The 11895-nt window shown below is 49.1% G+C and overlaps 1 protein-coding gene across 3 annotated transcripts in view; it reads left to right on the forward strand.

Annotated features, from left to right (window-relative positions):
• CUNH16orf59 (chromosome unknown C16orf59 homolog) overlaps positions 1 to 11895 on the forward strand; it is a 25988-nt gene that overhangs the window by 1889 nt on the left and 12204 nt on the right. Inside the window, exons 2-6 of one of the 3 annotated variants that reach the window (XM_019539952.1) lie at positions 675 to 773; positions 972 to 1015; positions 1862 to 1917; positions 2821 to 3496; positions 6969 to 7022. In XM_019539952.1, the coding sequence (XP_019395497.1) occupies positions 750 to 773; positions 972 to 1015; positions 1862 to 1917; positions 2821 to 3496; positions 6969 to 7022 (854 nt within the window). In that variant the 5' untranslated portion in view covers positions 675 to 749. The remainder of the gene's footprint in view (positions 1 to 674; positions 774 to 971; positions 1016 to 1861; positions 1918 to 2820; positions 3497 to 6968; positions 7023 to 11895) is intronic. The other 2 variants (XM_019539953.1, XM_019539951.1) reach the window with 2 other exon arrangements.

Below are 11895 nucleotides of genomic sequence, written 5' to 3' on the forward strand. Positions count from 1 at the left end.
GCAGTAGGGCTGGGGGGCAGGGGCTTTGGGTGGGGGGCAAGAGCCACAAGCAGGGCATCCTGCTATGTACCCCTTGCCCTCATTTTGTTTTTCTGCCATGCTGGCACTCAGCACCTTCCAAGGTAGGCATTGTGGTATTTTTCGGCACTCTGGCCAGAAAAAGTTGCCTACCCCTGCTGTAACACGAATTGGGAACTGCTGACATGGAGGATATGGTGTGGCCCTGAGAGCCTTTGTTTTTCACTCTAGTGTTGTACTAGGAGGCTTACTACTCCAGACAGTTAATGGATAATGCATAGAAGGTAGAGCCTGATCCTGTCTGCCTTCCTATCAGTCAGTGGAACTACTCTGTGGAAAAGGCTACATTTATAAAGCCCTAGAAGCAATGCTGGGAGTGGGGATTGTGGTGGGGGGTGGGGAGCCTGGACTCCCTTCCACTACTTATATGGCACCTTGGTCAGGCCACTTAATCCTGTGTTGCCTGTGAGGTTGAATTTGTGTTTATAAAGTGCTATGAGGTTCTTGGATGTCTCCCCTAGACATCTAATCTGGGGTGTGACTGGTGGGTTAAAATTCAGCACCATTGATGGGGCAGTGTGCAGGGCAGCAAGGGAGTGGAGTTTCTGAAGCAGTAGTAGCATTAAAGGAAAATATGACTATGATGTAATTTTTAGGCTGGTTTCTATTCTCAATCGGGCCCTAGAAGACTGTGCTGAGCAAAGGAGGAAGCTAGACTACAGCTTAACTCAATGTCAAGCTCTTCTTCGAGATTGGTGAGTCGTAAATGAGTGCCAAAGAATAGCTAAAAGCTGCTCCTGCTGCTGTATGTGTCCTAGTAACTAAAACTTCAGCCTAGGATTCAGGAGCAGTGGATTTTATTTCAAGCTTTGCTGCTTACTTTGCATGTGGTAACAAGTGATGTCTCGTTTGTGTGAAATATCTGGTGGCCTAGTTTGTTGATTATTCCTAAGTGCCTTTCAGGAACACAGAGCAGACCTGGAAGCAGATTTTTACTGTAAGTATACAAGCAGGGAAAAAAATCTTGGAGTAGGCAATAATGGGCTGGGTGTCTCTTGACTGATCATACATATGGAAACAAAAGAAGCAGACCTGTTCCCTTCTCTTTGAGGGTTTTCTTTAGCCTGCCAGGTAAAAGAAGGGGTAAAGAAGATTCATGATTGAAAATTGTCTTTCTTGTGCATGTCTTTCCACCTGTTATTTAAAAAACAATCCCCTAGCATAGTGGTCCCAAATCTGTGGCTGCCTGTGAGACCCTGGATGTTTCTTGCAGCCACAAGAAATTTTGCTTTTCACAGATCTGTGTTTCTTCATATTGGCAGGGAGAGCAGGATAGGTTGTTGCCTGCAGTGCATTATTTATTGTTGTCTGTGGGCTTCCAGAGTGTGGGGATTGTTATCAATCTGTGCTGGAGTGCTGACCCCCATTAACAGGATGCAGCCTCATGTGCCTTGTGCAACCTGTGGGTCTCTTTAGTAACTGTAAATCCACAGCTCCAGATTAGAGTTTTTCAGCTTTCTGGCTGGGAAGAGGGTGGCGGCTTAGTACCTGAGAAGGGAGAGACTTTCTATGTACTACTATCTTGAGGGAAGTTCTAGGTAGATTTCTCCCACCTCTGCCCTAACCTGTAGTGCTTCCTACTGCTCCAGTTCTACACTGCGGCCCCTCCCTTCCTCCCAGCTCTGCTAGCATCCAGTGGAAAGTGTCTCAAGAAATATGGTTCTGTTACCTGGTTGAGGGGAGAGGGACAGACATGGGGTGGTGTGTGTACATGGGATCTTTAGTAAGCTGCCTGCATCAGAGTACAAAACATGGTGTTTTGTATTTGTTTTTCCGTTGCTAGGAAGATTCATGCTCCTGAAAGTCCAAAGTTGGAGGCCAGCACGAAGAGTGAAGGTGGTGAGCGTTTTCTCCTTCCCAACACTGTCTCGTTGTTACTAACTAAATCCCAACAGCACATACATGCTGAGCTAAAATACATCTAACATGTTCCCTCAAATGTTCACTGCTAAGAAGCATGATTGTGTTGTGTTCACCAATTGAGTTTCATGGATTTTGCTTGCATCAAACTAAGAGTCTTGTGAGTACAGTTGCAAGTGTGACTGGAACTCCTGTCAATGCTATTTCCTTGTGGAAGGGTTTATAATAGCAGAGAAATATCAGGGACTCTCCTTTTGTGGTTGGCCTCTATCCTGACTTGTAGGATTTTGCTGAGGCTGCCTGCATCTGCAAGCGGGGTCTACAGGAGCATGATGAAAAGTCTTTTTGGGCTTCCCTACCATAGGCTTAGGGACTTACTGAATTTACTGCAGTAGTGGGGTGTGCAATGGCTCCTTTAATCTTGCAGGTGTCCCCCCCGCAATTGATTGGTGGAGGGACCAGGCTTGCAGCTTGCTCCTGATTGTTGGGGAGGCAAAAACTGTGGTTTTAAATATGACACTGTGGTTGTCTCCCCCCCACTGATTGGCTGAGGGGCCCCAGTGGCCCCAGTGCTTGTTGCTGACTTGTGGGGAGGCAGAAACCACGCCATGTTTAAAACCTTGGTTTTTACTTCTGTGCCAATCAAGAGGGAGTGGTGGGGCCCCTCTGCCAATCAGTGGAGGCAGAGGGAGGGGCATTCAGGGGAACGTGAAAGGTTGAAGTAGCTGCTGTGTACCACATTTCTGCCATGAATTTGGTAAGTCTCTACATATGCTATCTGTGCTTCTGAAAAATACAGAAATGAGCCACTCTAGGGAAGGGGGGGAGGAAAGGTGCTTGGTCATCATGTATCACTTCTTGACATACCTTCTGCTCTTGCAGAGAATGAGCCTTCACCCAAGGAACTTGAGGAACTGGAGCTGCTCACTAGAGCGTTGGAGAAAGTATTAAGAGTCCGGAAAAGTGTCCTGCAAACTCCATTGCAGACCGTGGGAGCTGCAGAAGGAGAGAAGACTTCAGATAAAAAGCCTGCTGCTAAAGAATCTATAACAGAGCAGGTGCCTGTGTCTAAGGAAAGCATTCCTAAGACCATCAAAGTGACATCTTTGAGCAAGCCTGTCACTTCCAAAAAGCCATCAGCATATGTACTGAAAGCTCCCTACCAGACTGACCTGGATGTGAGAAGAAGCCACAGGAAAGCACCAGCCCAGCAGAGCTCCAGGATCCCAAGGGCAGCTGCGAAGGGCTCCACTAAAGGAACTTCCTCCCAGCAAGCAAAGACGAATGTACCGGTCATGGGTCGGAAAGTGATCTGTGCTGCTGCAGGATCCCGGCAGGCATGTGGTTCACCCAGATCTCCCCTGTGCAAAGAGCAAAGCTTTGCCTTTGGAGACGCAAACAGCCATGAGAACTCAGGAGCAGCCAACTTCCAGTTAGTCAATCCAGAGAAGAATTGTCCTGGTTCCCTGGCAGAGTCACTAGTGACACAGAATCCCATGGCAGGAGATATCCCAGAGAGAAGTCCCACGCCCCAGACATGTACCCTCTGGGAAAAGGGGTATGTACTCAAGTGATCAGCACCATTTGTTGTAGTTTGTTCACCAATTGGATTCCACATCTATTCTCACTTTGCCCCCATGGGAGCTGATCTTTCCCACCATTCTGCAAGTCCCAATTCTGTTCGATTCCTGCCCTGCTCCCCTTGCCATTGTCTTAACAACTACTAAGAAAGTATTTTTCTGGTATGATCCAGTCTTTGGATGCCTAGAACTGTAATGATGTCTTAACCAAAATGGCTGCTTGGGCTGGTCTCTCAGTCTAGCAATGACTCTTTTGGAAAACTAAGTCAGACCTTTCTTTTGTTCTAGATCCTCTTTTTTCTTTTAGTCAGTTAAATAGCTACAACTTTAGCAAACTTAGCAAGTCCATGCTGCTGCCACTGCTGGGTGGAAAGGGGGCACCTCGCCATGGCGGTAGTGGAGCTCCGGGTAGCGGCACTGAGCTTTCCTGCCTTGTTCTGCTGCAGAGGCCGTGGGGGGAGGGTAGCAGGGTGAGGAGCCCTGAGCCCACAGTGGGCAGCCTACATTCTCCCTCCTCCCCTCCCCATGGGCAGTGCTCCAGCTGTGCTGCCCATGTGGGGAAGGGGAGGGAGCTGGGGTCCACGCTCCACTCTGGCCATGGGTGGCAGCCAGGGCTTGGATGCTGCTTGGAGGGTAGGAGGCTGTGGCCTCTGGTCCCCTAGCCCTGGCACCTGGGGCTTCCCGCTGGCAGGGCTGGTGGGGGCAGAGAGCTGTGGGTTGTGAATGACGGCACCAGCAGGGGTGAGGAGTTGTAGGTGGGGTGTGAGGAGCACTGACAAGGCCAGGGGGCTGTGGGTGAGGAATGAGGGGCACCGGGGGAGGGATGGGGAGGCTGTGAGTCGGGAGGAGCCATACTGAGGAAATGGGATCATGCTGAGGAAATGTTTGGGAAGCACTGCCCTAGAACAAGCTCCCTCTGTTCCCTTTCCCCACTCCCATTCTGAAAACAGCGCTGGCTGGGAGGGAGCAGGATTCCCCTTCCCCCTGGAACCAGAAGCGAACTTCTGTTTGTTTCGGAGGTTCCTTGTAACTCAGAATGCTTCCTGCAAAGTGCTCTTCTGTCTGTACCCATTGTCATGTGGGAGCAGTCTCCACCCCCCCTATGTACTCCCAGGTTTGGCACTATGTGGTGATGGTAGCAGCCATCCTAGCAGGAGGTACCTGCCTGGGGAGTATGTATGCCCCATGCCCAATAGCTCCTTGTTGGTGACAGCCCTGGCAGACATGTTGCTGGTGATGACAGTGGCATTTTCCCCTCCATACTTAGAGAATTCCCCCCACACCCCTTCCTGGGTGTATGGGGAGATGGTGGCCAAGAGCAGTGTTTACCGGTTGCCAGGGGGAGGAGGGAGGTTCAAAGCATGAAGCAGTCAGGCTATTGTCACTAGCTCTATACTGCAACTCCACCAGCCTGTGGGAAAGGGAGGAGGTGGTGGTGGAGCAGAGGAAGCAGCCATGTGTGGTGCAGTAGGGCTGTTATCACTAGCTTCCATGCTGTGACCCCACCCAGCCCCAGAGAACCTGAGGGGACTGGCTGGGAGTCATTTGCATATCTATTATCCACCGGCACATTGGCTCCTCTGGTCACTGAGCAGTGCAGCCCCCGCAAGGCACTTCTGCAGGAACAGTAGTGAGACTTGGGAAGCCCAGCCAGAGCCTGCACTGATATGCTGGTGAGTTCATGCCAGTGACGGTCTAGTCAAACAAGCTTTGTGGCCTAGATGCAGCTGGTGGGCCATAGGCTGAGCACCACTGACTTGCATGCTTTGGAAAATTTTGCTCATGAAGGGGATAGTCAAATACCAATCAAATGATTAGGTGGTGGTTTCAGATTCAAATAGAATAGTACCATGTTTTGATATATGTATAAAAAGAAGGGGGTGAGAATGGAAATGCAAAAACCAGTACTAAAACAATGCAGTTTTGAACTAAATTCCAGTCAAGTCAGGAAATGCTGAGTTGCAAAAGATGTGGGAGCTGCAGAAAACATGTATCCAAATGAAGCAGAAGTTTATGCCATTCACCTAGTAATGCAGTGGATACATGAAAGCGTAGTTATTGTTGCTGAGGGAAATGCAGTTTGAATTTGCCAGTGTATTTGTTCAGAATCTGAACTGTGATGCTGTATTACCCTTTGCATCTATGTGTGCATGCATGCTCACTGAGTAGTTGGTCTTGGAGCTTATTACCCCCAGCCTCCCCACTCTCCAAGGCTGGTAAGGATGGATAGCGTTAGTTCTTCGGGCTTCCATATGACTTGTGAATTTGTGTGAGGAGTCAAATTCTAGTTCCACTAGGGTAGGCTGGAGGCAATTGCTTGGACAGTCTGAGGCAAGCTTCCATCAACCATTTCTGTTGTTCAGTGCCTGGCAGACTGTCTCCAGATCTGTCAGGAAGGAGTTTTTCACCTGCTTTAAGTTAATGCCATACTCAGGTGCAATTAGAGGTGTACCAATACATCGGTCAATATCAGATTGGTACTGATATAAAGAAAATTGTCGTATTGGAAATTGGCCTGATATGGCTGATAAACAGCTCGCGCGTGTAGCTGCAGCACATCACAGCACATAGGCAGTGAGGAGTACAGCCTGGCAGCATGGAGAGCTGCATGCAGCTGGTAAGTCTGTTGTAGTGAAAGGGGAAGGAAGGAGCATGGGGGCGGCAAATGGAGGCCCCTGTGGTGAGGGAGGAAGTGGGGCTGGGGTTGGCACTGCCCAGCTGGAGCAGGGCATGGTACAGGATGGAGCCACGGCTCATCCGGATGGCATGGGGAGTGCAGCTCCTGCTGCTGCACACACCCTGGGAGGGCATGAGGGACATGTGCCCCCCGCATCTGGTGGGGTGGGCTGCAGCTGCAGGCCGGGGTGGTGCCAGGTTCTTCCCGGCAGGGGCTGGGTTGGGCTGTGCTAAGGGCGGGTGTCAGTGGAGCTTGAAGGGGTGTTTGGGGAGGTCTACAGTGAATTTTGGCATGGCTGCAGCCCCCCCTGTAGTCCCCTTCCTGGCACCACCACTGCCCGCAGATCCAAAGAACACATGCCCCCTCCGTGCCCTCTTGTGGTGTGTGCAGCAGCAGGAGCCACCTCACTCTCCCCACATGTCCTGGGGCCAGCTGCAGCTCTGTTCAGTTCCTGCCACGCCCCGCCCCACCCTACCCCAGCAGAGCAGTGCTTGCCCCAGCCCCACTCCCTCCCTTACTGTGGAGGCCTTAATCTGCCTCTCTTCCCCCCCCTCCTCCACAACAGACTTACCAGCTGCACACAGCTCTCCATGCTATATTGGAAATCAGATTGGTATCATCCAGTATGCCTCCTTAAAAATCAGCTATCAATATCAGTCCTAAACATCTCTATCGGTGCACCCCTAGGGATATTTATTTTAGTAACTGAGAGACAGAGAACAGGATAGGAGTCTTTATCTCACTCTGCTGCCCTCTGCCACTTTTCTTTTCAGGTCCTTGCTGAAGCTGCCTCCTCTGTATAGGAAAACCTATTCCAGGAATTCCAGGTAAGCATACCTTCAGTCCTGGTGGGAATTCCTCTATGGAGGTGGCATGAGTGTGTGGTGTGAGGGGAAGGGCTGGGGTTTCACATGCTCATTAGATTGAGGCCTTTAGGGTGCTGCATTTTGGAACTGAGAGGCATTGGCAAAGATGTGCAGAGTGCCTGAGACTGGAATATCAAGGGCTGTGGCAGGGTGGATTTGAAGTGCCTTAACAGAGTTGGCTGGAGGAGCTTGCTAGAACATTGGCTAGAATATCATTCTCTTGAGCGCCAAAATGGACTAAATATACCCCAAGATTAAAGTAATGATCATGATCTTATGCCTCTTTGTATGTTGGCAGTTTTGCAAGTATATTTGCTGATGCTGTATCATAGACATTGGAGATATTAGGCCCTCTAGAACTGGGACCATCCCTATGCTTTGGCTGGTCTGACTTTGTGCCAAGCAAGAGAGATTCCCACCACTTCGGGAGACAGTGCCACAGCCTAGTCAGGCCCTCTGTGGTGAGGTTTGCGTTGACCTTGTACCTTGCTCTAGCTCTGGGTAGCAAGCTAATTGATTTCTGTGCCTCTTGCGAGCAGTCCTCTGCCCAGTACTTGTAGGTTATTATTTTGTTGCCAGTTATTCATCTCTGAACCAATTCTATAGGTTTAATCCTCTAATTATTCCTTATAAATCAATCCCTCCAGCAGTCTAACAATTTCTACTCTTTTTACTGTTGCTTTGAACTAACATGACAAACTGAAAGTGGTCTAACAACTTAGCTCGGAAATAGCCACTTTCCCTTACAGAGGAAATGCATCTTGTGAGGTAATTTCTAGTCTTTCACATTCCATTAACTTTACTGCTTCTCATTATAACCTTTTTCTGAAAAAGGCAGTTTCCATCAGAATTAAAATGATTCATCTAGACAGAGCTAAAATTCAATTTTGAAGTGTCATGCCAACTCTTGGATCAGACAGTTGCATACTAGATAGCTGTTTTAAATATACTGCTGACACATCTCAATTTCTGCAGTGGTTCTTGGAAGTGTGGCTGAATTCTTAGTCTCACATGGCCGTATACCTTTCTTTTTCATGTGTCTTTCACCAGAACGAGTTTTCCCCCCCTCAAAATTGGGTGCATGCTCTGGCTTGGTTTACAGCCCAGGCTAGGTCCTCAATATTACTTGATTCTTTCAAAATCACACAGACCAGTGGGTGTTGTCTGATGTGTGTTTCCCTGTTTCCACCTGTATGTGTTTCATTAGAGTAGCTCCACTTCCACATGTTGTCTTTGATTCGGCCAGCTCATAAGTATAGACCATTCAAACATCTCACAGCTGGCCAGTCTATTTCCATACCTACAGGTAGCTAGCTATTCAGCAGCTCCAGTGTTTCTTTTTCAATCCCTTGCTGATCGCATTGGGTGCCTGTAGACATATGGGGAGGTGCTCCAACATGCGTGTAATTACAGTGTATTGGAACAGACTCAATCAATTGAGTCTGCTGGAGTGTGCTAATTAACATGCTCCAGCCAGCTTCTGTGTCTCATGTATCAGCATCCCTGTGCTTCAAAATGGTGGCAGAGATGCTTTAACTAAGGCTTGTTGGACATTGCCCCCATTGCTATTTTGAAGTGCAAGGATGCTGATACAGGAAATGTCGTGGGAGCTTTAATTAGAGCAGCTCTTGGAGCCAGTCTAATTAAAATGCCCACCCACCTCCACCCAGAGCATGTGTAAAAATGCCCATTGAGCCGGCAGCACCACTTTTCTACTGGTGTAGCTGCAAGCGGTTTTTAAGAGATTATGTTGTAGCAGGAAAGCTTTTTGATGACTTCAGTTGGCCAATGGCAGTGGTATGTCCAAGTGGTGAGTGCTTCCTGTTTTAAATCTGTTTTCTGAATTTTGTCTTGCTTGTAACTGCTCACCTGATGTCCAGTGGTGCAATCCCAGCAGATATTTACAGACTGTTCACATTGGTTGATCTATGGCAAGTGTATCAAACATAGCCCGTGGGAGGAATCTGGCCCTCAGAGCCGTTCAGTCGGGTGCACTGGAAGCTGGAGACCATAATCAGGGTGGAGTAGCTTCCCAGAGAATTCAGGGAACTTGAGCCCCAGTGGACATGGTGATTGGTAGCATGAGGGTGAATGAGAGCTGATTTACAGCCTTGGTGACCTTCCAGCTGCTTGACCCATTGCCCATGGCAGCTCTATGACAGCTGGCCCCATCACCGCTCCACACTGGAACTGCTTCTCCAAGCTGGAGTTAGAGCTGCCGCTGTGGCAAAGTACTTGTGCTAGTGGCAACAGCTATGGCCCTGATACAGGGTTTTATGGTAGAAGCCAGAGCTAAACTGCATGTCCCATGCCAGAGCCAAAGCTGTCGCTGCTGCCACTGCATACCCCAGGTGAGAGCCAAAGTTGCCACCCACTATGAGCCTCAGGCTGGATTCAGTCTGCAAGAAGTCCTGCAATCTGGATCCAGCTCAGGGCATAAGGTGGGTTTGATACCCTTGGCCCAAGGCATCTCATAATGCCTTGGCAATCTTCATTCAGTACAGTTTTCAGTATCTTTGCATGCATTGATATTTCCCATGCCAGGAAACACACACTTGTGTTCTGCTACTTAGCAACCAAATACAGTGTTCTCATAGTGTTGTTGGTTTGAGCTTCTTCATTATGCTGTTCCAAGGCACTGATTTTTACGCTTATTTTTTCCACATGCGTCCTCACAGAAAGTATGCAGTCCTGTATTACTCTTAGATGCACAGAATGGGTGAGGTGTATCTCATTCTGGGGGTTATGTTGATTTTTTTTTTTTTTTTTGCCTGGAAATTCCTGCGGTGAAAGACACTTGCTGGCATTTTAAACAAGTTGATGTGTAATTGGTGTAATAACCTGAGAGTTCAGAATACTGATGTTAATGTAGCATCAGCTTAGGTGAAGTTACTGGCTTTGGTAGTTGATATATGATAATCTGCATTGATAAAATTTCTTGTGCCAAGACGGATCAGTTATTTGTGTAGATGCTGAAGAGGCATGAGGCATAAGTGTGTCCCCCTTGCGGTAGGTGATTTTCTTATCCTTACCATAAGCTCCACTTCTGGCATGCTGCCGACAGGTCTATGAACATATAGCTATATATGCCTATGACCATACCTTTTTGAAAGAATTCTTTGGTGTGCTGATATGTGGCACTTGGCCAAGATGTAACTTCTTCAGATGAAATTCAGCTTGCCCTGGGGAAGAAGTTGTTCAAAAAATGGTGACAGGCAGTTTAAGATGAGATGCTCATATAATTTGTAAACATGGCATAACAGGGATATGGGAGAGGTAGTTAGCCGTGTTAAACTGAAATTAAGCAGAAGATACAGCAAGATAGCCCTTTAGAGACTCTGAACCAGATAGATATTCTCTAAGGTACCATCCTGCTCTGCCTTCATAATACGGAAATGGGGCTGAAGTTCTTTGGCTCAGAAGCATCCTTCCCTGGTTTTAGGAGTGCTGCAATTGTGTGCTTGTCACTGTATCTTAATACGTGCTTTAACATGTCTCAGGTAACATAAATAGCTAGGCCTTGGTTGTTAGTTTAAAGTATATTATCTGTTCAGTGCAGATGTTACTGAAACTGGTAACTTTGCTATTTTTGAGGGAGTTTTTCCCCCCAAATTTAGTTCAGCCATTGTGTGCTGAAGGCCAAAATGATGAATCCTGTGTTCATCTTGATGCTGAATTTGGGACTTGGCAGACCATCAAAGTATCCTGTTTCCAAGGAGTTGATATGCAACCCGATGTGCAGGGGTACAATGTTATTCTGCCTTTCTTGGGTCACTGGTAAGTTTCCAGATAGCCATCCATGCTTTCTTGCTCTGTGAGTCATGTTTGTGCTCCCTGTAAGGTTTTGCCATGAGTTCCATCTTTCATTCATCAGCAGGGATCCTGGTTTTCCCTGATTTAAAAATCGCAAATTCTCTAATTAAAAATCCAAAATCCGTAATAAAAATTAAAGCTGCTGCCCCCCTCCGTCCCCGCCTCCCCGAGGGCTGTTACGGCCGCTGCCTACAAAACCTCCTGCTGGCGCCACGGAGCCGTGCCCAGAGCTGTGCAGCCAGCCACCAGGCGGCAGCAGCAGCATGGTAGTGGCCGGGCAGCACACAGCCATCTCCACCACCTTGCTGTGCTGCGCTGCTGCTACGAGCCGCACAGCTCTGGGCAAGGCTCTGCAGCAGCAGAAGGAGGTTTTGTATGCAGTGGCCATCACCACTGTCACTTACCTGTGGGGCCACCTGTGCCAGCAGTGATGGCTGCTGCGTACAAAACCTCCTGCTGCTGCTGCCGCAGAACCGTGCCCATAGCTGTGTGGCCGGCGGCAGTGGTGCATCATGGGGTGGTGGTGGGGATGACTGCGTGCCGCCTGACCACCACCATGCTACTGCTGCTGCGCGGCGGCCGGCTGCACAGCTCTGGGCACAGCTCCGTGGTGGCAGTGAGAGGTTTTGTAGGCAGCAGTCATCACCAGTCACGGGCCTTCAAGTAATCAGCAGTAGCTACTGCGTGTAAGCCCCTGCTCTGCTTGCCCCCATCCCTTGCCACAGTTGCAGAGCCTGTCACAGAGCTGTGCTCCGGCTACATGCCAGCCTCCACCTCCCCCTTCTCTGGCAGGCACCACCACATTGCGCCCCACATCACTTGCCTGCAAAGATCCTTGCTGAGGGCCTCCCCTACCCTCAACCCCTGGCCCTCCTCCCAGCTGTGTTGTGCCACCTGGGGCTGGCAGCACCTACCACTCCCTCAGCCCCCAACCATCTTCCCCAGCCCTGCCCCACAGCCCCACTGACTTCCAGGGGCGAAGGGCAAGTGTGAGCCTGAGCCCAGCCTTGGCTGCCTCAGA

The sequence above is a fragment of the Crocodylus porosus genome, unplaced genomic scaffold, assembly GCF_001723895.1.
Source record: "Crocodylus porosus isolate Cpor-Errol unplaced genomic scaffold, CroPor_comp1, whole genome shotgun sequence".
NCBI lineage: Eukaryota > Metazoa > Chordata > Crocodylia > Crocodylidae > Crocodylus > Crocodylus porosus.